This window comes from Camelus ferus, chromosome 7 (assembly GCF_009834535.1).
Source record: "Camelus ferus isolate YT-003-E chromosome 7, BCGSAC_Cfer_1.0, whole genome shotgun sequence".
In the NCBI taxonomy this organism is placed as follows: domain Eukaryota; kingdom Metazoa; phylum Chordata; class Mammalia; order Artiodactyla; family Camelidae; genus Camelus; species Camelus ferus.
In genome coordinates, this window is record NC_045702.1 from 9,438,378 (window position 1) to 9,463,561 (window position 25,184).

A 25,184-nucleotide genomic window follows, 5' to 3' on the forward strand; every position below is an offset into this window, starting at 1 on the left:
GAACTCAGTAGAAGGTGATTTGGGTGAAGACAGGAGATGCCACGAAATTCTTGATTTCTTGTAATAAACTCTGAATTGCTCACTGTTTGGTAAGAAAAGATTAAAGACCCATCTATTTAGCCTAGAAATGAGAAATGCTCACTCGTTCCTGTGCCTGTTTCCACTGCTCTGACTGCAGAGCTTAAAAACATACCACAGGTGGGAGTTCCTTACTCGGACCTGGCCTTTAAAGTCACCGTAGTGTTTTCTTACCCAGGACTCCTCACACTTTTCACCTCCTGGCACACATATGTAAGTGATAATATCTGGACAAAACGCTGAGGTCTGGGCTGTCTCAGGCCCTGAAGGCGATCCAGAGGGCTAAAGTGATCTGTACCTTGGCATATAACCCACAGGCCACTGTACTGAATACACAGGCAAGTAAGTCACAAAAACATACAGAAAAAGATGAAAATATTTCCCCTAGTTTGACTTTAAAATAATTTCTAAATTTGAAACAAACAAACAAAAAATTGAACAATAGAATAAGAATTCTCCCACACTAACTTTAAAATACACTGATTTTTAAGCAATGAAGCAAACTCTGGCATTTCCAAAGGTATTATAAAGCTAGTTTGGGAGACTTCTGCTTCCAGGAAGGTGAGGTGGGTGTACTTTTCTCCACTCCTCCAGCTAAGTACAACAAAATCCCTGCACGACCCACAAAATGGGAGACAATATTTACAAATCATACTTCTGATAAGGGTCTACTATCCAGAGTACATAAAAGAACTTTTATAACTCAATAATAAAAAGAAAAATAACCCAACTGAAAAACAGGCCAATGATATGAATAGCCATTTCTCCACAGGAGATACATAAATGCCAAGAAGCACATTAAAAGGTGCTCAACATCATTACTCATTAGGAAAATGCAAATCAAAACCACAATGAGATACCACTTCACACCCACAAAGAAGACTATAATCAAGATGATGGACAATAGCAAGCATTGTTGAGGATGTGGAGGAAAAAGAGCCCTCCTACACTGCTGGTGGGAATGTCAAGTGCGGCTGCTTTGGAACACAGTTTGGCAGTCCCTCAAAAAATTAAATACAGAATTAACGTCTGACCAACAGTTCAACTCCTAGGTATATAATCAAGAGAAATGAAAACATACGTTCACACAAAAACTTGTACACTAATGTTTTAGCAGCGTTATGGCCCAAAAGTGTAAACAAACCAAATGGCCATCAAATGATGAGCAGATAAACAAAACATGGAATATCTATATAATAGAATATTATTTGACAATAAAAATGCATGAAGTACTGATAAATGCCACAACAATGATGAACCTTGAAACATTATGTTCAGTGAAAGAAGCCAGACACAAAAGGTCACATATTGTATGATTCTATTTATATGAAATGTTCAGAAGAGGCAAACTCATAGACACAGAAAGTAGATTAGTGGTTACCGGGAACTGGTAAAAGTAAGGAGTGGGAAATGATTGCTTTGGGTATGGGGTTTCTTCATGGGATGACAAAAATAATTCTGCAGTTAGATAGTGGTGATGGTTTTACAACCTTGGAAATGTACTAAAAATGTCTGAATTGTACACTTTTAAAGGGTGAATTTTATGGTATGTAAATTGTACCTCAATTAAAAAAAATAACACACCACTTAGAAAAAATGATTGAATTAAAACAAACCCTCCTGGATATTATACATAAAATAAACATAAGAAGACTCTGATAGTTAGAGAGAGGAAGGCAGACTGACTAGGGACCTCAAGATCTGAGAAATGACATGACAGTTGAGTTACCTGGGTGTGTGTTTGTTTGTTTGTTTTTTGCTTCAAATACCCTAGACCTGGAGCTGAAGAAGCCAGCAACCCAGAAATACCAATGAACAGACCAAAAAAAAAAAAAAAACCCTAACAAAAGCTTGCTGTCTCCAGCCAAAGGACAGCAACACAGAAAACTATTAGACAATAACTGCCTTATTCCAGCCACACTGCCCAAGAAGCTATGTCCCACTCTCACCTGTCAGCAAAGGCCAGATGGGGAGCCTTGATTTCCATCCTCGCTGGGCTGTGATGAAATGCCTTTATAGTACCAGAAAGAGAAGAAAGAGGCTGGGGCTGAAAATGTACTAAAAGATATAATTGCTGAAAACTTTTCAAATTTGGCAAGTGATATAAACTTACAAATTTATATAGAAACTGAATGAATTCCACACAGGACAGACCCAAAGAAATTCACACCAAGACATATCATAGTTAAACTTTTGAAAGCTATAGAAAAAAATCCTGAAAGCAGCAAGAGAAAAAACACCTTGCCACCTTCCCTGTATGGGAAAAACAATTTGAATAACAGTAGATTCCTCATCAGAAATCAAGTGATCAGAAGAAGGTGGCACAGTATTTTTCAAGCACTGAAAGAAAAGAACTGCCAACCCCAAATCCTATACCTGGAGAAAATAACCTTCAGAAATGAAGGGAAATCAAGACATTCTCAGATGCAGGAAAACTAAGAGAATTTGTCACCAGCAGACCTATCCTAAAGAAAGGCTAAAGGAAGTTCTCTAATTAAAAAAAATAAAAGAAGGAGACTTGGAACATCAGGAAAAAAGAAAGAATAGAGTAAGCAAAAGTATGGGTACATACATTCTTTTCAAGTACCCGCGGAACATATACCAAGATAGACCATATCCTGGGCAATAAAATGAATATCAGTACACTTTTAAAAATTAAAATATACAGAGTGTATTCTCTAACAACAATGGACTCAAACTGCAAGTCCATAACAGAAGGATAACAGGAAAATCTCTGAACACTTGTAACAAAACAACCTACTTCTAAGTAATCCATGGATCAAAGAGGAAGTCTTAAGGGAAGTAAAAAGATACACTGAACTGAATGAAAATGAAAATACAACATATCAAAATTTGTGAGACACAGCTAAATCAATGCTGAGAGAAATTTATAGCGCTAACTACATGCATTAAAAAAGAGGAAAAGTTTTAGATCAGTAATCTGAACTCCCACCACAGGAATCTAGAAACAAGAGCAAAACAAACCCAAAGCAAGCAGAAGGAAGAAAACATAAGATAAGATAACATTAACAAAGATAAGAGCAAAATCAATGAAATTTGAAACAGAAAAGCAAAGAGAAAACTGATGAAACCAAGAGCTAGTTCTTTGAAAGAATCAATAAAATGAACAAACCTGTAGTGAAGAAAAAAGAAAAGCCGCAGATTACCAGCATCACGAATGAAACAGGGGCTGTCACCTCAGACACTGCAGACATCGGAGGGATGAAAAGGGAACACTACAAACAACTCCACACACATAAACCTGAAAACTTGGATGGAATGTACTAATTCCTCAAAAAATACAAATGACCAAAACTCACCCAATATGAAACAAATAATTTGAATATCCCCATAACTACAGAACAACTGAGTTCAAAATTTTAAAATTCTCAAAAAAGGAATCTCCAGGCTCAGATGATTTTACTGAAGAATTCTACCAAATGTTTAAGAAAGAATTAATATCAATAATACATAATCTTTTCCAGAAGACAGAATAGGAGGGAACACTTTCCAACTCATTTTATGAGGTCAATATTACTCTGATACTAAAACCAGACAAAGACAATCCAAAAAACAAACAGAAAGCTGTAAACCAATGTCCCTCATGAACACAGACACAAAAGTCTTTAATGAAGTGGTAAACAGAATTCAATAATGTATAATTAGAATTATACACCCTGACTAAGTGACGTATATTCCATAGATGCAAAACTACTACAATATTTTAAAATGTCAATATAGTCCATTATATTAATAAGCTAAAGGAAAAATCATACGATTATATCAACTGATGCAGTGAAAGCATTTGATAAAATTCAATAGTCATTCATGACAGAAACTCTCAGAAAAATCGGTATAGGTGGAAAACTTCCTCAACCTGACGTAACTAACATTATCCTTAATGATGAAAAATTGAATGCTTTCCCACTAAGACTTGGATAAAGGACAAGGATATTCGCTCTAACCACACTTATTTAACATAGTTCTGGAGGTTCTAGCCAGTGCAATAACGCGGTAAAAGGAAATAAATACATACAGAATGGAAAGGAAGAAAAAAACTTCCTTTTTGTAGACGACATGATTGTCTACACAGAAAAGCCCAAGGAACCTACCGAAAAAACTCCTTTGGTAAGGTCTCAGGATATAAGATAAATATGCAAAAATAAGCTATATTTCTATATAGTAGGAATGAACACATGGACACCAAAATTAAAAATACAATACCATTTGTAATTGCTCAAAAAAGGAAATATTTATGTATAAACCTAACAAAACATGTATAGGATTTATATGCTGAAAACTATACAATGTCGATAAAAGAAATAGATATTCAAATATATGGAGAGACATAGTATATTAATGGATTGTAAGACTTAACATATTAACATGTCAAATTTTCCCAAATTGATGAGACAGGTTTAATGCAACTCCTATCAAAACTACAGCAGTATTTTTATAAATGTAAATAAGATTATTCTAAAATTTACATGGAAAGGCAAAGGAATTAGAGTAGATGAAATAATTTTATAAAGAAAAATAAAGTAGGAATAATCAGTCTAACCAATTTTAAGTATTCAATTTACTATATAGCTACAATAATCAATGCTGGCAGAGGGACAGACACATAAGTCTGTGGAACAGAAACAGATCCACATGAATACGCCCAACTGGTTTTTGACACGATTCAACAGAGGAAAGAAAACCTTTTCCACAAATGGTGCTAGAGCAATTGGACAACCATAAGCAAAAAGTGATCTCAATCTAAGTTAAACCTCATATAGAAGTTACCTTGAAATGTATCATGAACTTAAATGTAAAACCTCAAACTATAAAACTTTTAGAAAAGAGCATGACAGAAAATCTTTGGGATCTAGGCTGGGCAAAGAGTTCTTAGACCTGACAACAAAAGCATGATCCATAAAAGGTCACACTGATAAACTGGACTTCACCCAAATTAAAAACTTTTGTTCTTTGAAAGATCCTAGAAGGAAGGTGGAAACACAGGCTATAGACTGGCAGAAACTATTTGCAAACCAGGTATCCAACAAAGGACTAATAGCTAGGATATACAGAGAACACTCAAAACTCAATTAAAAAGCAAACAATCCAGTTAGAACACAGGCAAAAGACATGAATAGACATGTCACTGAAGAAGGCTTAACGATGGCAAATAAGCACATGAAGAGATATTCAACATCCCACATCATTAGGGAAATGCAAATCACAAGGGCAACGATATGCTACTACACATCCAGGAGAATGGCTAAAATTAAAAATGGCCACACCATCAAATGCCAGTGAGGATGTGGAGAAACTGGATCACTCACACATTGCTGGCAGGAATGTAAAATGGTCCAGCCACTCTGGAAAACAGTTTGGCAGTTTCTTAAAAAATTACATATGCAGCTACCATACAACCCAGCAATTGCACTTCTGGGCATTAATCCCAGATAAATGAAGACTTATATTCACACAAAAATCTGTACATGAATGTTTATAGCATCTTTATTTCTAATAGTAAAAAAGTAGAAACAATCCAGATGTTCTTCAACAGGTAAACGGTTAAGCTCTGGTGCATTCATACCATGGAACACTACTCAGTAATAGAAAGGTACGAACTACTAATACATGAACCTGGATGAATTTCCAGAGAATCTGCTGAGTGAAAAAGCCAATCCAAAAAGCTGAACACTGTATGATTCCTTTTATTCCTCCTCCTCAAAAGCAGAGATAACATTTTTTACCTCCCATTTGTGAAATGACAAAATTATAGAAACGGAGAATAGATTAATGGTAGTCAGGGGGCTAAGGAGTGGGTGAGGATGGAAAGTGGATGTGAGAGATCCTTGTGGTCATGGAAATGTTCTGTATCCAGACTGTGTTTATCAATGTCAATATCATGGTTGTGATATTGCAATATAGTTTTCCAAGATATTACTATTGGAAACTGGGTGAAGAGTACATGGAATCTCTGTTTTGTTTCTTATAATTATATGTGAATCTACAATTACTTCAAAATAAAAAGTTTAATTAGCAAAAGCACTAGTTTAAAAATCTCATGATATAAAAAGATACAGGTAATTACTTTGAATTATAAAAAGCAGATATAAAGATCTCAATGTCAAAAAAACTGAAATTAATTTCAGGTTCCATTATTAAGTCAAATTTTAGTCATGAATTGAGGAACTGAAGAGAAATAAATGGGGTTTTATTGATAGAACCCAATTCAATTTGCAGGAGGGAAAAAAATTAAGCTATTGACAAACCTATATATCTGAAAAAAGACCTCAGCTCTTACAAATTTTAATTTTAAAATGTTTCCAAAAGAAATGCATTCTTTTACATTAGTCTTTAAAACATCATTTGCAATGCTCAGAGAAAATACAGCATTTTTAATCAAATTACTTCCCTCACAGAATAACTTATTTGAGAAGGGTGGGTCACAGTTGCAATTAAGGGGCGATAGGTAGAGATGGAGAAGTTAAAGGCACTTATGGTAGAAGAAATGAGGCTGGAAGAAATCCTGGGACAGCATGGCCAAAGAGGCAGTACACAGGAATTAACACCAGGTCTGCAATATCAGCTTCCTCATCCTGCATACAAATCCTAGTTCTATCTCTTTATTGAACTTTAAGTAAATCACATTATCTCTGGGCTAAAACATCCTCCTCCTCAAAAACAGAGATAACATTTTTTACCTCCCATCAAACAGGATATTTGCAAGGATAAATATCTGTACAGCATGAAAATGTTTGAAAGAAAGTTCCCAAGAAACAGAATCTGCAAGTGTGATTCATTTAAAACACTTAATTTGAGTCTACATTATATAAGGAAACATGCATAATGGACGATCGTAATTTGAAGGAGACTGAAGAAAGAGAAAGACAAAATGAGTGAGAGTTAAACAAAGTCAATATCCCAGTTTATTTTCTCAGTCGTCTTGCGATTACTGGTAGAAAATTCAGTATTGCTAAAGACATACAGTACCCCAATCTGCTAGCAAAACCATCTTAATAGGATGGATTTTCCACAGCAGACTTTAAGAGGTTGAAAACCACTAAACAACCAACCAAAATCTCACAAGACTGCAAATCCACTAGGCGTCTGGGGAGTGGTCTTCATCGTGAGACTGAAAAATGTCAACAGCATGGAAATAAGCAGTAATGCTCTCTTAAATTTCATTTACCTGAATTGTAGCACTAATTTAATTTTGTCTGGTATTACAGTTACTCATTCAAGTCTGTCTGCCTCCACTTAAGCCTAAGCTCTTTGATTGCAAAAATCATGATTAACACTCATCTTTGTATGTCCCATAACACATAGCTCTGCATGTAGCTGGTACTCTGCAATGTGGAACTGAACAAATGTGCACAAGGACAATCTATTACTCCCAGCTTAAAGAAATACACATAAGGTGTTCCAAAATAGAGGTTGATGTCCTGGTATTCATTAGCGTCAGCTCTGCAACTTACTGAACAATGTTTTTATCAGTTTCTCAATTTACAGTAAGCTCAAATATGTGAATGGAGATTTTTAATGATAATCTGAAAAACAGCTTTCAAAGATAAGTCCTGAGCCCAGAAAGACACCAGAAAAGACAGCGAGAAACTTTTGGCTATGATTTATACCAGGCACACCACGCTGCTTCTTGTCAATAATCAGCTATTAGATTTTTTTTTTAAGTTTAAATTTTCTAATCTTTACTCACCAGTGTCTAGTCTTGACTTGACATGCTGATACCGTGGGTTCCGTGGTATCCTTTTGGTCAGATACTAAAAAAAATAAGAAAATTCACAAATAATTGGTTTAATTTAAGGATAAGGGTGGCAAAGTTGGGAGAGAGACAAGATATTTTAAAAATGCAAACAAATGCTAAAATGTCATCAAATTTAAAGATGGAAGGAGCTCTAGAAGGCCCAACCATCTCTGCAAATAGAACTTCGCACAGTATATCCACAGGTGAAGATGGTTATCATGTTTCTGTCAAAACATTTCCAAATTTTGTCAAAATAATCTCATAGCACTATGTAATTAGGAAAAAAACTCTTAAAAATTATTTCTGACATTGAACCAAAATTGACCTCTAATCTCCATCCAGTCTATTGGTACAACCCAGAAAAAGCCATATAACTCAACCTCAAGCAATCCATTCAGAAACTAAAGGCAGCTCTCTTGTCCTTTTTACTTGTACTCTTTGTAGGATGGTTTGTTGGCCATCTTCTCTGGACACCCTCCAGATTTACCCCCCCCCCCCAAAAAAAAGTGGCACGCAGTCCTGAGCACAATTTCCAGATGTTACCACCAGGGCAGGACCCAGTTTTGCAGGCCTTTCTGCTCCTTGCTCCTCAGATGTCACCATGATGGCATCTGCTCTCGGAGCAGCTGGGGCAGTTGTGGGCTCAGGGAAGGTTTATAGTCTGCAAAAATGCTGTCAGGTCTCCCCTGTCCTCTACTCTGATAGTAAACTCTGAATCCAAGCACAAAGCATTTACCCATATTCTGTTTCAGTGTCATTTCTGAAAGCTACTAAGTGAGGGAAGACTAATGAATAAAGACATTACAAAATACAGCTTTCTTGCTCAGGCTTTTTTTCTGGCCTACCAGTATGATCATATGTTCAGTAACAGGTAGCTGTGAAATACAAAATCAAAGCTGGGCAATACCTTTCCAGCTTCATCTTATGCCACTATCCCACAAGTTCCCAAGTTGAAGTTGCCTGAATGTTCCCCAATGTGCCACACTCACTCAGGTCTCCAGTCTTAGTAAATGTCTGCCTAGAATGCCTTTCCTCAACATGTCCATGGGGAAAACTTTACTTCCTCTATAAAGCTGTCCAAGGTGGAACTAGGTACTTTCTCTCTGGCTCCCAGAGTACTGACCCCTGTACTATTGTTTCCACCTTGACTTTCTTCCCTAGCCTAGGATTTCCTTGAAGCCAGGAACAATAATTTACTCAAATTTGTATTTACCCAGGACCCAGCATATGGGGGGTGCATTTATTGATATTCAATCAATATATGAATATCTAGAATGAAGATTATATTACAGCAACTACCTGGTTCCTTAAAAGAGAATAATAAACTTTAAAACCTGTATAACTTGCCCTTGAAAACATAGTTAACTACATATAGCAGGTCCTGTTAGGATTGAAAAGTAAACAATTTACATATAAAAATACATTTTCAAATGACCCACAAAGCATAAAAACAATATAAGATACACTTTAATGTCTTACAGAATATCTGTTGGTCAGAGTTTTAGAGACCAAAGACCAGGAAGAATTTTTTAAAACTGGGGGTACCTACAGAGAGTTATCTGTAGTTAGCTTTTAACTTTGACAAGGACATAAAAAAACAAAAACAAAGCAAAACCTCAAACTACCATCTGCTATTTTAACAATTAAAAAGTAAGAAAGAAAAAAAAAAAAACCACCCAGGATAAAAAGTTCAACCCTTTAGTGTTGTTTTAAAAAATCACTGATATAGTCTGTGTTTTTCCTTTCAGCCCAGGCAAGTAAAACCTTTGTCATGGACACTTAGCATTGGTCCTCAGAAGTGGAACCCTTGAGCTATTTCATCCTGAGAGGAAGGCTGGAAAGCCCCTTTCTCCATCTGATCAGTAACCTGCTGTCGGTAAGAGAAAGTGACTCTAATGCCAATTTCAACTCCTTCCTAGAGGAAGACAGGGAAGAGTCTTAAGTGAGAGAAGGAAAATATTCAAAGACTGAAAAGGGAGACCGTAGGATGAGTTCCTCAGAGGGACACAATACTGTGGCAAAACAAAACAAAAAAGCAAACAAACAGAAAAAAAGAAAAAAATGTGCCTGGTAAATTAAGTCAAGAAAAGCTAACAATGAGGGGAGGATATGGCTCAGGGGTAGAGCACATGCTTAGCATGCACAAGGTCCTGGGTTCAATCCCCAGTACCTCCATTAAAATAAATAAGTAAATAAATAAACCCAATTACTTCCCCCCTAAAACAAAACAAAACAAAAAGAAAAGCTAATACTAGAATTCAGTTATCTTAGGCTAAGGGGTTTTCTTTTTTTCTCTTTCTTTCTCTGTATTTTAAAAATTTCTATACGCTGTTTCCTGTTTTTACTTTTGTTTTGTTTTTCCCACTAGTTTCCTAGCAAAGCTTCTTTTAAAATATTCCAGGCTAGTCTCTGCTGAACCAAGGGGATTTGTCCATACCTCAGCCAACATAGCTAAGAAGTGAGGGTGCCTCTGGGGACCAGGTGTGGTGGCAGCAGAATGATGGGGGGAGAGTGTGGACAGCTGCAGTCGCTGAGCCCTTCCCACCCCCGGTTTTCCCTTACAGAGACTAATGAGAAATCCATATGCTGTAGCAGAAAAATGTAGTGTTTCTTTCCCATTTTCCCATTTTGGTCCAACTTCTTGTTCCTGACCTTTCTGGTACCAACCACAACGAAAAACTATTCGTGTTCCACTCTACGCAGAGTACCATAGAGTTTATGGAACTGCCAGACAGCTTTCCTTAAAATTCCTGCTTTGGGGGTGACTGTTTCTTGACCTACTGACCAACTAGCTTTTTTTTTTTCAATTACATAAACAGGATGGAATGGTGGAAAGTGAAAGAGCTGAGAAAAGCAGCTGTTTCAAGGAGGACTATTCATCCATTCAACAAAGCCTCATTGAACACCAACCATTCACTCAGTCAGCACTGACTGGGTGCCTACTAGGAGTGAGCACTGTGCTGAGGACACAGAGGTAACAAAACACAATCCTTGCCATCCAGTTCTCGCTGATGCTGGGAAGAAAGATAAGTGAACGGATGCTACACTGCACGATGAACAAGTAGAGGGAAGCAGGGGCTGCAACAGGAGCATGTAAGACTGGTACCTAATCCAGACTAAAAGAGTCAACAACTACTTCCAGAGGGGTGACTTCTGAGCTGAAGGCTCTGAGGGCTAAGAAAGTTAGTCAAGCTAAAGGAGTAGTGGGTGGGAGCCCCCGGGTTCCTAGTAAGTGATGAACCTGGAGGACAGGGGGCAATATGGACTCAGATAAGGCTGGAGAGGCAGATCATAAAGAAACCTAGATTTTATGCTGTAGATCACTGGTTCTCAAACAGGGGCAGTTTTGCTGCCTTGATTCCTGGGGACAGTTGTCAATGTTTGGAGACATTTTAGGTTGTCATAACTAGGTGGTGGGTGTGCTATCAACATCGAGTAAGTAGAGGATAGGGATGCTACTAAACATCCTACAATGACAGGAAGGCACCCCCACAACACAGAATTAGCCTGCCCCACACATCAACAGTGCTGAAGCTGAGGAGCCTGGTGTAGATGATGGGCATCACTGAAGACGGTTTAGGGAGAAGAAGGTTTAGGGATTCTATTTCCATTTAAGAAAGATCACTCTGGCAGCCCTCTGGAGAACTAACAGGATCACAGGCAAGAGTGGAGGCACAGATCAGGTAAGAGGTTGTGCTATGAGGATATGTGGTCCTAAGGAAGTGGCAGTAGAGATGAGGAGAAAGAGACAGTTTCAAGAAATCTTTAAGATGTAAAATCTTTAAAACTGACTAATGTAACAGGGGAAGGACAGGGCTACCATTTCCCCCAAAAGGGACTTACGGAGGAAGCATATATTGAAAAACATGATATGTTCTGTTTGGGGCATTTTGAATATGAAATATCTGTGGGTTATCCACTGTGGGAAGTGGTAAGCTGGCTATTTGGGGGGGTCTGGAGAACAAGAGAGCAACCTGGACTAGAAAAAATCAAGATTTCAGGGTCGTCAACATGTAGGCAGCAGGGGAAGTCATAGGAATGGACAAAATCACCATTGGACAATGTGTAAACTGTAAAGAAAATCCCCAACATTTAAGCTCAGGTGAAGAAAATCACTGTGGGTGAGACTCACAAGCGGCCAGAAGAAAGGGAGTCATGAGAATTAAAGAAGAGTTTCAGGAATAAGGGAATGGTCAACAGTGATCGATGCTGTCAAGCCAGGGAACAAGAGGTCAAATATGAACAAGGGAACAGGAATGCAGGTCAACAGAAAAGTAAATCTGGACTGAACAAAACAGGACACTGTTGACGACCTTGGTAAATGTGGGTACAGTAAATTGACAGAAGCAGAAGCAAAAACAGCAGGTTGAGTGCATGAAAGAGGAGGACAGTAGCCAGATGGTCTTTTCCCTCCACTTTACAGTTGCTAAGGAATCGTTTCTCTTGTTGTTTTGAAGAAAGAAGAGGTTTGAGGATGTTTATAAGCTAATGGGCTGGAAAAAAAGGTTGAAAATGAGGCAGGCAGGTATGAAAACAAGGGGGTGGGAGAGGATAAGGCCCAGAGCCCAGGGACAAGTTGCAGCTTGGGAATATATACTTAAGATAATGAAATATGATAGGTGGTCATGATGAAGTTCACCTGGAGGAAGGAGAAAGTTGATGTTTGTGGTATTATTACAGGCTCTTTGAAAGCTACTAAAAATGTCAGAGACCCTTTGAGGGCTCACATCTCTAGGGAAGGTCAAAAGATAAAGCCGTCCCTGTCTACTCACCCCATCCAGGCTACTTAACCTCTACTTGCCTTTCAAGACCCAGCACAAACACATGTTCCAGGCAGACACCTCCTCTGGAGGCCCCAGTCAGACGGAATCTCTTCCCTGCCTGGACTGTCATAGCACTTTGTACCAGTCACACTCCTCACTGCCTGCTCTTGGGAGTGAGGCTCTACCTGGTAGATCTCTGTAGCTGCCACAAGGCCTTGCACTCGTGTGAGAGCAGTAAGTACCAGCAAATGGATGAAGAGAGTTCTGAGACCTGAGCAACACGCAGTGGGTGGGCTAGTGCTGAGTGGGCAGCACAGACATCAAGGGCTCTAGGAACTTGAAACAAAGAGACAGCTCTCACACTGGAGGTAATGTGAGAGTCTGAATGGAAGAAATGGCACTGGAGCTGTTTTAAGGGATGAACTTCTGTGGGTAAAAAGATGGGGAAAGGGGACAGAAAAATTATTCCAAGTGGAGGAAATTAGAATAGCAAAGCCACTTTAAAAGCATGTTTAAAGAACAGCAGATTGTTCCGTTTGCTGGAGAAGGTCCAACAGCAACAATAATAAGAGTAATTGCTACTAACATTTATTGAGCACTTAACTATGTTGCCAGGCACTCAGCTAGGCGTTTTCCCTCCATTATCTCATTCAATCCTCACTACCACCAGTAACACAGATACTAGTATTATCCTCACCCTACATGTTAAGAAATGAGGTGGAGTTACTTCCTGAGGTTAGCTGGTAAGAATGGTAGAAACTGGAATTAAACTGGGCAGTCTGGATGTAGAACTTGAACTCTTTTTTTTTTAAAATAGAAGTATAGTCAATTTACAATGTTGTGTTGGTTTTTGGTGTCACAGCATGGTGATTCAGTTATACATATATATATTCCTTTTCATATTCTTTTTCATTATGGGCTATTACAAGGTATTGAATATAGTTCTCAGTGCTATACAACGGGACCTTGTTGTTTACCTGTTTTATACAGTGCAAACCCTAAACTCCCAATTTATCCCTCCCCGCTCCCCTTTCCCCCATGGTAACCATCAGTTTGTTTTCTATGAGTCTGTGAGTCTGTCTCTGTTCTGTAAATATAGAGCTTGAACTCTTATTAAACACTCTACTATACAGCCTCATTCAGCCTGGGGTTCTGAATATAAGGTCTACTAGATGGGCTGTAGGAAGTCTGTGAGCCCCATGAAACCATATATAGAATTTTGAGTGCATGCACATTTTTCTGAGGAAAGGGTCCTTGACTTTCATCAAATTTTCAAAGGGCTTTGTAATCTACAAAGAGTTAACTACCATGGGTATATGGAATCCTGTGCTGTAAGGTTGGACACGGATAAGTAGACTCCAAATGGAGAACCCTGAATTTAGACTGAGGGTCTGGACTAGGCCCTGAAGACAATGGAAGATACTAGAAATACTGAGCTGTGAGCCACATAATCAAAAGAGTATTTTGGCAGATTACTAACATATGCAAAGTAAGATTGAGCTTTGTGAATACATGAATGTTGGAGAAGAGAGAAGAATGAGAAATCATCAATGGGAATTTTCTGAAGGAAAATCACTAAAAAATGAGGAAGATTGTCTGAATCCCAAATCATTCAAAAATGAATGCACTGTTCTGACTTCCCATCTCTTTCAAAATGGAACTCACAAGGTTGTTCACATTAAAGTTGCAACATATGTAATAGGATTTACATTGAAAAGATTTCTAAAAAACCATTAATGTATTTTGTTCAGAATTTCTCTACGTATCTCTTTTGTATAAAGAGGAAGTCCACAAAATGAAAGGACTAGGTGTCAGTTTTAAAGGGGAACTTTTTTTTTTAAATGTAAGTTTTAATCTGGTCCAACTCTACAGATCTCAGACACCAACCTTGAACCAAGTTTGCCCATGCAGCAGCCCCTACTTTGCCAGCAGTTGCCACGTGTGGCCCATTGTATTTTTCAAGAAGGCCACAATGGAATTTCCCAACCCACTTACACTGTGATGTTGACCCTCCTCCCAGTGAGAGGTGGGGCCTATGTTCCCTCCCCTTGAATCTGGATGAACCTGGGACTGAGATGGAAGTGATGCCCTATGACTTCTGAGGCTAGGTCATAAAAGGCAATAGGGCTTCCACCTGGTTCTCTTGGGAAACTTGTTTCTGGAACCCAGCTGCCATGCTGTAAGGAAGGTGAAGTCACATAGAAAAGGCCATTTGTAGGTGGTATGGCTGACAATGCTAGCTGAGGTCCCAGCCAACAGGTTGCATCAACAGCCTGACATGTCAATGAAGAAGCCATCAAGGTAACTCTAGCCCCAGCTTCCATCTGCCTGCAAAATCACATGAGATAATCCAAGTACGAATTGCCTAGTTAAGCCCAGTCAACATCCAGAGCCACAAGATGATAATTAAATGACTGTTGTTGTTTTGAGCCACTAAATATGGGGGAGATTCATTACAAACCAATATATAATTGGAAAGCCAAATTTACTTTCTAGTAAGCTTTGAAAAAAAAAAAAGCTACATTGGGTATCTGCATCTTAGTCCTCAATTCATTGTACAATGGCTACTACCCCCAGCAGTCTACTGTGGTTTCTGTAGTAGCTTAGCCAAAGTCAGAGATGCCCTACTTGCCAAATATAATGGCTGTTTTTCACTCTTTAATTTACACGGCCTTTCTGTACCATATGACACTGTTAGATAGCCTCACCTTCTTCAGTTTTCACTTGGCTTCAGTAATAGTTCTGTTTCCTGATTCTCCAGTGACACATGGATCATTCCTGTCAGCCACATAAACACTGTGTTCCCCAGGATTCTGCCTTCTTAATCTGTAAGATCTCTGTGGGCTAAACACTTAGGTTTAATTCCATTTATATGCTTCTGATTTCCAAATAGAGAACTCTAGCCTTGACTTCTCCTCCCAGCTCAGATATATTCATTTATTCATTCAATAAATATTCAAGGAACAGCTACTGTGTGCCAGGCAGTGAGACAGTGCAGACAAGGTCTCTATCTTATCTACCTATAAGTATGCCAGAAATAAACAAGCAAATAAAATAATTACAGATCATGTAGATACTGCATGGAGATAGCATACAAATGCATCTAATTTCACTTCCTTCCAAAGCCTCATTGAAAGAATGTTATTTTAAGGACATAAAGCGCGCGCACACACACACACACACACACAAACCAGAGAGTGAAAAAAGTGATAGTAAGTGATTTCTGAAGTCTAGAAAGCACATCAACAAGTGAAAATGACTTGATGGACTCAAGAAAGTCAAAGGGAAAGCCAAGAACATTCTTAAAAGGCTCAGGAATTGACAGCCCAAGGCTGAAATAAGGAAGACTGGTTAAAGGCTGATTGAGAAGATGTTGGATCCCCAAAACCTTCTTCCTCTGTGCCACTGGGTGACTGCCCCTCTCCCACCATGACAATATCAATAGATTTGTTCCCTGGAAGGGTTTCTGGACTTGAGGTGGGGGAGGGGGTGTCTCCAGACAGGGGAAAAGGCAGAGGTATCATAACTGCAGACAGGGGTATTAAGTGAATGATACATGCTAATGCTGAGATTTAGCCCCTAGCCTTAATTCCTCCAGGAATTCAAATAGGCTTTTACTCTCAAGAGAGTGGAAGAGCTCTCTGAAGAAAATACCAGCCTGAGAGGAAAGAGCTGAAGCTACGACTTAGGAAAGGGGAGTCCCCAAATCATAGCCCAGTCAGATCTTTCCGTAATTAAGCTCACCATCAGCAAACATCTCCCAAATATACAGAGATCCCAATCACCTTTTTAGTCTCCTACTCAAAAACATGAATTAACAATTTAAGATTAAAAGAAGTCTGAGAACATAGCTATGGGCTTAATTGTGTCCCCTCAATGTGTATGTTGAAGCCCTGACTGTACTGGAGATAGAGCCTTTGGGAGGTAATTAAGGTTACATGATGTTACAAGGGTGGGGCCCAAATCCAACAGGATTAGTGTCCTTGTAAAAACAGACACCAAAGAGCACATTCTCATCCAACAAGCACACAGAAAGAAGTGGTCATCTGAGCACATAGGGAGAAAGTGGCCATCTGCAGGCCAAAAGAGAATTCTCACCAGAAACTAAATCAGTTAGCACCTCGATCTTGGACTTCCCAGCCTCTAAAACATGAGAAATGAATTGCTGTTGTTTAAGCCACCCAGTCTAAGGTATTTTGTTATGGCAGTCCAAGTTGACTAATACAAATTTCATCAACAAAACAAAAAGGAAAACAGCAATATGGAGGAAACTGAGACTATGTAGGGAGAAAAAATATCTTAAAAAACTATTATTAGAGAAATGAAAACATACATCCACACAACAACTTGTACAGGCATACCTTGCAGATATTGTGGGTTCTGTTCCAACCACCCAAAAAAGCAGTTATCACAATAAAGCGAGTCAAAAATGCTAACCATCATTTGAGCCTTCAGCAAGCTACAGTAGTATTATCAAAGATCACTGATCACAGATCATCATAACAATATAATAATAATGAAAAAGTTTGAAATATTGTGAAAATTACCAAAATGTGACAGACATGAAGTGAGCAAATGCTGTTGGAAAAATGGCACTGACAGACTTGCTTGATGCAGGGTTGCCACAAACCTTTGATTTGTAAAAAATGCAATATCTGTGAAGTGCAATAAAGTAAAATGCAATAAAATCAGGTATGGCTGTTTGAAAATTCATAGTAACATCATTCATAATAGCCCCAAAGTGGAAACAACCCAAATATCCATCAGTAAAAGAATGCATGGATAAAATGTGGTAGAAGCACATAAAGGAATATTATTCAATACTAAAAAGGAATGAAATACTGATGCATGATATAACATGGATGAATGTTTAAAACATCATGCTAAGTGAAAGAAGCCAGTCACATAAGACCACATTTTGCATGATTCAATTTACATGAAATGTAGAGAACAGGCAAATCTACAGAGACAGAAAGTAGATTAGTGGCTGCCAAGATTGTGGGGTAGGGGTAGGATGGAGGAGATGTGAGAGGATTGGGGAGTGGCAACTAGAGGTTATAGGATTTCTTTTTGGGGTGATGAAAATGTTCCAAAATTGATCATAGTGATGATTGCACAACTCTGTGAATATACTAAAATCACTGAATCATACAGTTTAAATGGGTGAATTTATGGTATGTGAATTATATCTCAATAATGACATTACCAAAAAAATATAAAACTTAACAAGTAAAAAAATATTTAAAACTTTTGCTTTATAATCATACCATGTACTTAGGTAAAAGTTAAAATAATTGTGCTATGTTTTTCTGACATGGAAAGATGTCTAAGACATACTGTTAAGTGAAAAAAGCAAGCCAAAGAACTGTATGAAAAATGTTAAAACATCTGTACGAAACAAAACCCCAAAACAGAATTCTCTTTCTACACGCACACGTGCAAATGCATAGAGAAAGTTTCAGAAAAGATAGCTATGCAAAAAAATGATAAAGTGATGTAGACATTTTTATAAAAATTTATAAATAGTACAGAATAAAAATAAAGGCAGATAGAAACTCCAGGAAAAACAACAAGCAATAAGAAAGAAAATATAACCCTAATGATCACTGCTTTGGCAGTAATCAAAATTTACAGTCACGGAAGAAAGAAAATTCAACAGTAAAAAGAAATCCAACTAGAATTAGGCAAAAGACATAAAGAGATATTTTACCAAAGAGGGTACATGGAGGGCAAATAAGCACATGAAAAGATGGAAGATGTTCAACCTCAGTATCCATTAGGGAAATGCCAGTTAATAATTAAGATCATGATGAAATGTCACTACACACCTATTAAAATAACTAAAATAAAAAATGCTGACAATACCAAATGTTGCCCAGAATGTGCAAACACTGGATCTCTCATACATGGGTGTGGGAGATGTAAAATGGTACAGCCATTCTGGAAAATGGTTTGGAAGTTTCTTAAGAGACTAAATGTGCTTAGCATAACTCAGCAACTGCACTCCTGGGATTCTATTTCAGAGAAATGAGAAGTCATGTCCACATGAAGAACTGTACCCCTCAGTTTGTTATCTTTATTTTTAATGGCCCCAAACAGAAAACAACCAAAATATCCTACAATACTGAATGGTTAAACAAACTGCTATACATTCATACCACAGAATACTAACAGCAATAAAAAGTAATGAACTATTGCTACAAGCAACAATCTGGATGCATCTCAAAAACATTATCCTGAGTGAAAAAAGCCCATCTCAAAGGTCACCTATTATATTATTCCATTTATGTAACATTTTCAAAATGAGAAAATTATAGAAATAGAGAACACATTAGTGGTTGCCAGGGGTTAGCATGGTGAGGGGAAGGATAGTGGAAAGGGAAGCATGAGGGAGATATTTTTGGTGTCAGAATAGTTCTGTTATCTTGATTGTAAATAGACAGGCAAATCTTGATTATATTAAATCTACATGTGATAAAATAGTCTGAAACTATACATTGTACAAAATGTCAGTTTTCTGGTTTTGATATTGTACATAAAATATAATCATTGGGGAAACTGGGTGAATCAGGGTACATGGGACCACTTCGTACTATTTTTGCAACTTTCTGTGAATCTATATTTATTTCAAGATAAAAGTTTCTGAAAAGGACATTGGAGTCCAAAATAGAGTTATTAAGAATTAAAAACACGATGGCAGAAATTAAAAACTCAATAGAGGGGTTGGAGGACAAAGATAAACAAATCTCCCAAAGAGAACAAAGAGACAAAGATGTGGAAAACATGAGAAAAAAATTAAGAAAATTAGAGAACTAGTCATACAGAAGCAACATCAAAATAACAAATTCAAGTAAGAGAGGATAAAGAAAGTGAAGATTATCAACAACAAAATAATTTTTAAAAAATTTTACAGAATGGAAAGACATGAGTTTCTGGTGCCCACCAAAATAAAGTGAAAACAGACCCATAGCAAGGAATATCTCTGTGAAACATCATAGCACTGGGGACAAAGAGAAGATTCTACAAGCTCCCAGAAAGGAACAATTAAGTCACATGCAAAGGAACAGAACGGCTTTGGACTTCTCCACAACAAAAACTGAATGCTAGAAGACCACAATGCAATGTTTTCAATGTGCTGGTGATTTCTAACCAAGAATTCTATACTCAACCAAACTCTCGAGAAAATAAATGTGAAGGTAGAATAATAACATTTTTAGACATACCTACCATTTTAGACATACATTTTAAATATTTATTTATTATAGACTCTTTCTCCAGAGACTACTGGCAGTTGTGCTCCATGAAAACAAGAGAGTAAGCTGAACATCTTCATGTAGGGCACAAATGTATAACACACAGGGCATCTTTGCTCCTCTCCCCTACACTCATAAGACTATTCCTCCTCTTTCTCCCATATTCTTGATCTCATTATTGGCATCGGCACCAACGAGAAGCCTGAGCTAGAAACCTGTCACCCATCACACTCTCATTTCTCACAGCTAATCACCAAGTTGTGATGATTTTACCCCCTAAATATTTATCAATTCTGTCCCTAGTTCCGACACCTTACTCTAGGTCTATATCACAATAATCACCTAACCAATCTCAATCTCCCTATTCCTAGTCCTGACCTCCTCAGATCCATTCTCCACAATGTGGCTACAACCATCTGCCTAAAATGAAAATCTGACCAAAAACATGAGCTATGAACTATCGCTCATGAACTAATAGCTAATGAACTACTGCTACAGGCAACAATTTGGATGCATCTTAAAACTCCTCAAAAGCTTCTCAAATTCTGACCAGCCAGCAAGACAAATAGACAGTCAAATCACCACTCTCCACACCTACCTCCCCCGCCTCTGTGGCAGTCACTACAATCGATCATGGCACTTCCCTGGCAGAGCCTAAACTCAGCTTCACAACTTTCCCAACAAAGCTCACAGTCATCCATCATGAGATGAAACAAGTTGTAACTCCTGTTCAGTATAAAGGCCAAGAATGTTGGCAAGGCACAGAAGGCCCTTCCAGACTTTACTCCTGCCTCTCTACAGGGAACTGTCCACTCGCCTTTTCCTTCACACGTCCTTAACTTGTCTCAGCCGTTCTCTCTACCTGGGATGCTTCTTCACTTGGCTGATAACCCTGCCATTTCGTGCGATCTCCAGGACCCTTCTCTCACTCCCTCAGTTGAGTCCTGTCTTTCCTCAGTGCTCGCTAAACACCTTGTTCTTCAACCACGTTGTACTCAAATTCTGTTTATAAGCCTTCCTCACTAAAGTGAACTTATTAGGGGACAAAGGCCTTGTCTTATTCTCTTTGTATTTTTAGCATCTACTGCACAGAAGGAATCCATAAACATTTGCTGAGATTAAATGACCACAAACGCAGCAGGGCACTAGGGGTGAAACAGACAAGAAAGTAAAAGGTCTTATCCGGGAGGGGATAAAACTAATGTCGTATTTTGCATCTTTTCTAAATAGCCTGGTCTGCTTTTTCCTACTCTTTCTTTATTCCCATAACTGGAAATGATGGCTCCTTTGATTTTGATCCTCTAGTGTTCTGGGCTTCATTAGGATGTTACTTATGTTTTGTAACAGCCACTCCTAGACTGTAAGCCCTTTGAGGGAAGGGATTTGTGTCTTCACGCACTTCGCTCCTTTCGGCGGCAAACGCGAGCGCACAGTAGGGCTGTGCGAGACGGTGGCCTGTCACCGCAAGACAACGGCCAGGCTCCGCGTCCCCCAGTCCCGCCTCGCCTCCCTCCCCTCTCCAGACCCCTCCTCACGCCGCCGCTTCCCGCCTTCCGGGCGGCGGAAGTCGCTGGCTGCTCTTCCCTGCCCACGTGGAGCGTTTTCCGGTGCGCCCGCCCCCTCCGCCTCTCCGATCCGGACCTAGCCCTCACCTCAGGATTCCCAATGTGCCTCCGGATAGACATATTGCTCCAACCGACCACGCTCGGGGTTCTAGCCTCACCCTTAGCCTCTAACCCTAGCTTCCTACCCCCACAGTCCCGCTCAGCCGCCTCCCTACAACCTCTTCTCCGATTGGCCTGTCTTTCCCGGCCAGCCAATGGAGGCCCTGCTTGCTGTCTAATTGCCGGGTCAAGGGAGAATGAGACGCCGATCAATGGTTGCCAAGGGCAACGCGGGACGCCGGCTGCGGAGGTCTTTTGTGCACTCCGCTGGGCCCGCTGACTCCAGCCTCCGCGCGGGAAGGGGGGCGCTGGGGGAGGGGCAGGCTGCCGCCTGCGCGTGGGCGGCTGCGCAGAGCCGGGGAGGGTGGGGGAGGGGCTGGAAAGCTTGGAAGAAGACGAGCCTTTCTAGCTAATATGGAAGCACAACTACGGCATAGGGCCACCCCCTACCCCCTTTGACTAATGATTTAAGTCAAACATCCGGATACGTCTTCCACGATAGGGGGTAGATATGGGACGGGTTGTTCAGTTGGGATGGGAATCTGTAGTTTATCATTTTAAGGTTAAGTTAATATGCAAATTATGCAAAATATCATATGCAAATACAGTAATTATTGTTGCTTTAAAAGCTTTTAGCTAGCAACAGAACGGCAGCCTTAATTGCAAAGCACACACATCATTCTGTGATTCATCATTCATTTAACAAATATTTAATAAGCACCTTATGAGAAAAGCTGCAATAGGTTTTGTGGAGGAGGGGAGGATGACTAAGAACCAGTCCCGTTGTCATGGAAACCATTGTGACTCTTGCCATCAGCCACCACCTGTTCTTATTCCAGATCTGAAAATTAAGTCCTAGCACCTTTACAAAACAATCACACACACAGTTTGACTTGGCTCCAAAATGTCCCACCAAATCCATCAAAATTATTATTTCCTTTTACATGAAGGGAACAACACCGTAACCCTTTGTCCTTTGCTTTAAGTTGTTTTTCCAGGAATGGAGAAACGTTACCCTGAGCTGTTCATACTCCGTGACTCTCTGCTTGTGAATAATAGCATACGTCTGAGCTGCTTCAGGGTCTACGCAGATGACCCACTCAACAGCATGGCCTGATGTGCCCTTGTCCTCTCAGACTCGTCAGCAACCCAAGGCTTGGTCCAGGTCTTGAATGGTGTTATCACTCAGAGCTGCTTAACCTCTGAGATCTTAAGCTGGCCACAGCAGTCTCTTGCACATTCATGCCTCCTGAGTTTTGTTTTAATCTCCCTGTGTAATCCGATCCTTCAACTTCTCTAAAACTCCCAGTTTCTCACCCCTTCACTAGAAAAAAGAGGAATTTAGGGGCTGCAGAAAATTGGAAGGGGGGTGGCATTGGGGAGGATATTCAGAAGCTTTTACATAGCAAGCAGAAGCTTCTAGGCATGTTGCAACTTAGAATGTAAGCATACCTGGTGCACAGTGGAGGTGGGATGATGGTAGAGAATATGGGTAGAATAAACAGGAGAAAGGAAGGAAGAGACGGAGATAATAGGAAGCTAAGTAAGAGGTGGTGAGAAAGGAAAAGAGATTTAAAGACATTTGTATGTAAAATGAACTGTTGTTACATCTATGAGAAGAGGTAAGGGGTGCAAGGAATAGGAAGGCATCAAGGATGGCTATAATTTTTCTAACTTGGGGACTGAATAGATGAGTGATAATGCATTAATCAAATTAAAGAACAATGGAGGTCAAGACATCAAAAAGAACAGAAAGTACAAGACCCAACAGCCCATTGGAGTTGGAAGCTCAACTTCCATTCGTCAATGTTTGGGCTCACTTCTCTGTGTGGTTGTCTCCTTTTGTTCCAGAGGGTGTATGAATATCCGGTTTCTTGGCCTCAGTAGTCATTTTGGTTGTTGAATTGGGGCCACATATAAAGCAATCAGAGATATTATAGAAATGTGGGGTTTGGGATCCAATTGTCAGAGATGCTGACTCTTTGTGTCTGGAGTGGGAGTTCAGGAATCTGTAATTTAAATACATGTTTCCCAACTCCCACTCTTGATTCTGGTGCAGAGGGCCTAAGGGCCATACCTTGAGAGACTGCCCCAGAAGAACCTCCCATTTTCTTCACATTTTGCCCCAATGGAATCCTTGGGAAGCTTAAAGCTATAAATCAAAAGGTTTTTAACATCATGAGTTTCTCTTTAGGATTCCTTTTGGGGCCTGCTATAGCAAAACGGCATCAAAATTAAAGTAAGATGCTTATCCCCAATATGAAGAATAGGTGAATGGCATAAAATGATAATTCATAAAAGAAAAGCATTTGATCAACTTATGAAGAAATGTCCAGGAAAGAAACACAAAACAAAACAACTGGATCCCATTTTTCAGCTAACAAATAGACAAAGGTTTTTTTGTTTTCCTTTAATGATAATGCTAAGTGTTGGCTAATGATTCATGAAACAAAAGTGCTCATACATTGTTAGTGTGGATATAAAGAAGTGTAACCATTCTGAAAAGTAGTTTGAGACTGGGTATCAAAGAAGCCCTCAAATCTTAATATGCTGAGAATTGTTCCTGAGGAAATAATCAAAGAGATGCACAAAGATTACACCCACAGATGTTTACTGGAATCTTATTTAAAATGATGAAAAATTGAAACAACCTAATTGATCATTAGTTTAAAAGTAATTAAAATAAATGATGGCATATCCATAATGAGTAATATTATCAAACCATTAAAAAGTGTTTCAAGAAATAATTAAGTCAATAGAGAACTAACTCTTCCTGATACAGTAAATGGAAAGAGCTGGAAACAATTTTTTGTTTAAAAGAACCCTGATTTGTGTGGGTAAAACAAAAAAACAAACAAAAAAAAAAAAACAGAGGTATCCACACCAAAAATTTTTGGAAAAAAAATACTTAAAATGTAAACCACCTTTGGATTATGGAATGTAGACATTTATTTAATTCTCTACACTTTGTACATTTTACAAATTTTCTTCGGTGACTATGAATTAATTTTATATCTTAATAAAAAACATTCTCCCCCTAAGAAACAAAAAACCTGATTCTGACTTCAGCCTGAAAATTGTCTCTGGTCTTTGTCTGGGCTGATTTAGAGCCGAGCAGAATTCTGCGTAATTCAGCTCTCTGAAGTGCTGCAGCTCTCCGGTTCTTGGCAGTAAAAGACTCTCCAGGCACTTGAGTAAGATCCTTGCAATCAGAGTCGTGATTGCTAAGAGGTTCAAGCTTTGTTTGTAAGAGAAGACGTTCTGATTCTTTTCTTTAGAAGTTCCTACTTTCACTAATTAATCTTATTCTTCACAAAGTCAGAAGTGCTCTTGTGAACTTCCATTTGTTGGATGTCTTCTTTTTAACCCTGCATGTGTTCCAAAAAGCTTTCAGTCTCCACACAGTAGGTGGGAGCCCCAGATAGGTAAGTGTGCCTGGCTTAGGGTTAGTTAGTGTCTTAGGTGCTTCTGTGCTTGGTCAGTCTCCTACCCCCAGCCTTCCTTCCCACAAATAGAAGGGCATTTAGGTGTCAAGCAGTCTGGCCCTCTCTGTGCTAAGACTCTCCGGACCCCACTTCGTGCTAAATCCATCCTCTCCTCCAGTCTCATGCCAGTTAGCTCTCTCATCCCCTCACCCCCATCTCTCAGCCTGGTTTCCTGCTCAGAGCCC

General features: G+C 39.1%; 1 protein-coding gene across 1 annotated transcript in view; it reads right to left on the reverse strand.

The window, feature by feature from the left end:
* CEP41 (centrosomal protein 41) overlaps positions 1–21,594 on the reverse strand; it is a 46,785-nt gene extending 25,191 nt beyond the window's left edge. The window contains exons 1-2 of the mRNA XM_006180019.3: positions 21,503–21,594; positions 7,787–7,850 (exon numbers count right to left, since the gene is read on the reverse strand). Coding sequence (XP_006180081.1) covers positions 7,787–7,850; positions 21,503–21,535 — 97 coding nt within the window. The 5' untranslated portion in view covers positions 21,536–21,594. The remainder of the gene's footprint in view (positions 1–7,786; positions 7,851–21,502) is intronic.
* Between the last annotated feature and the right edge of the window lie 3,590 nt (positions 21,595–25,184).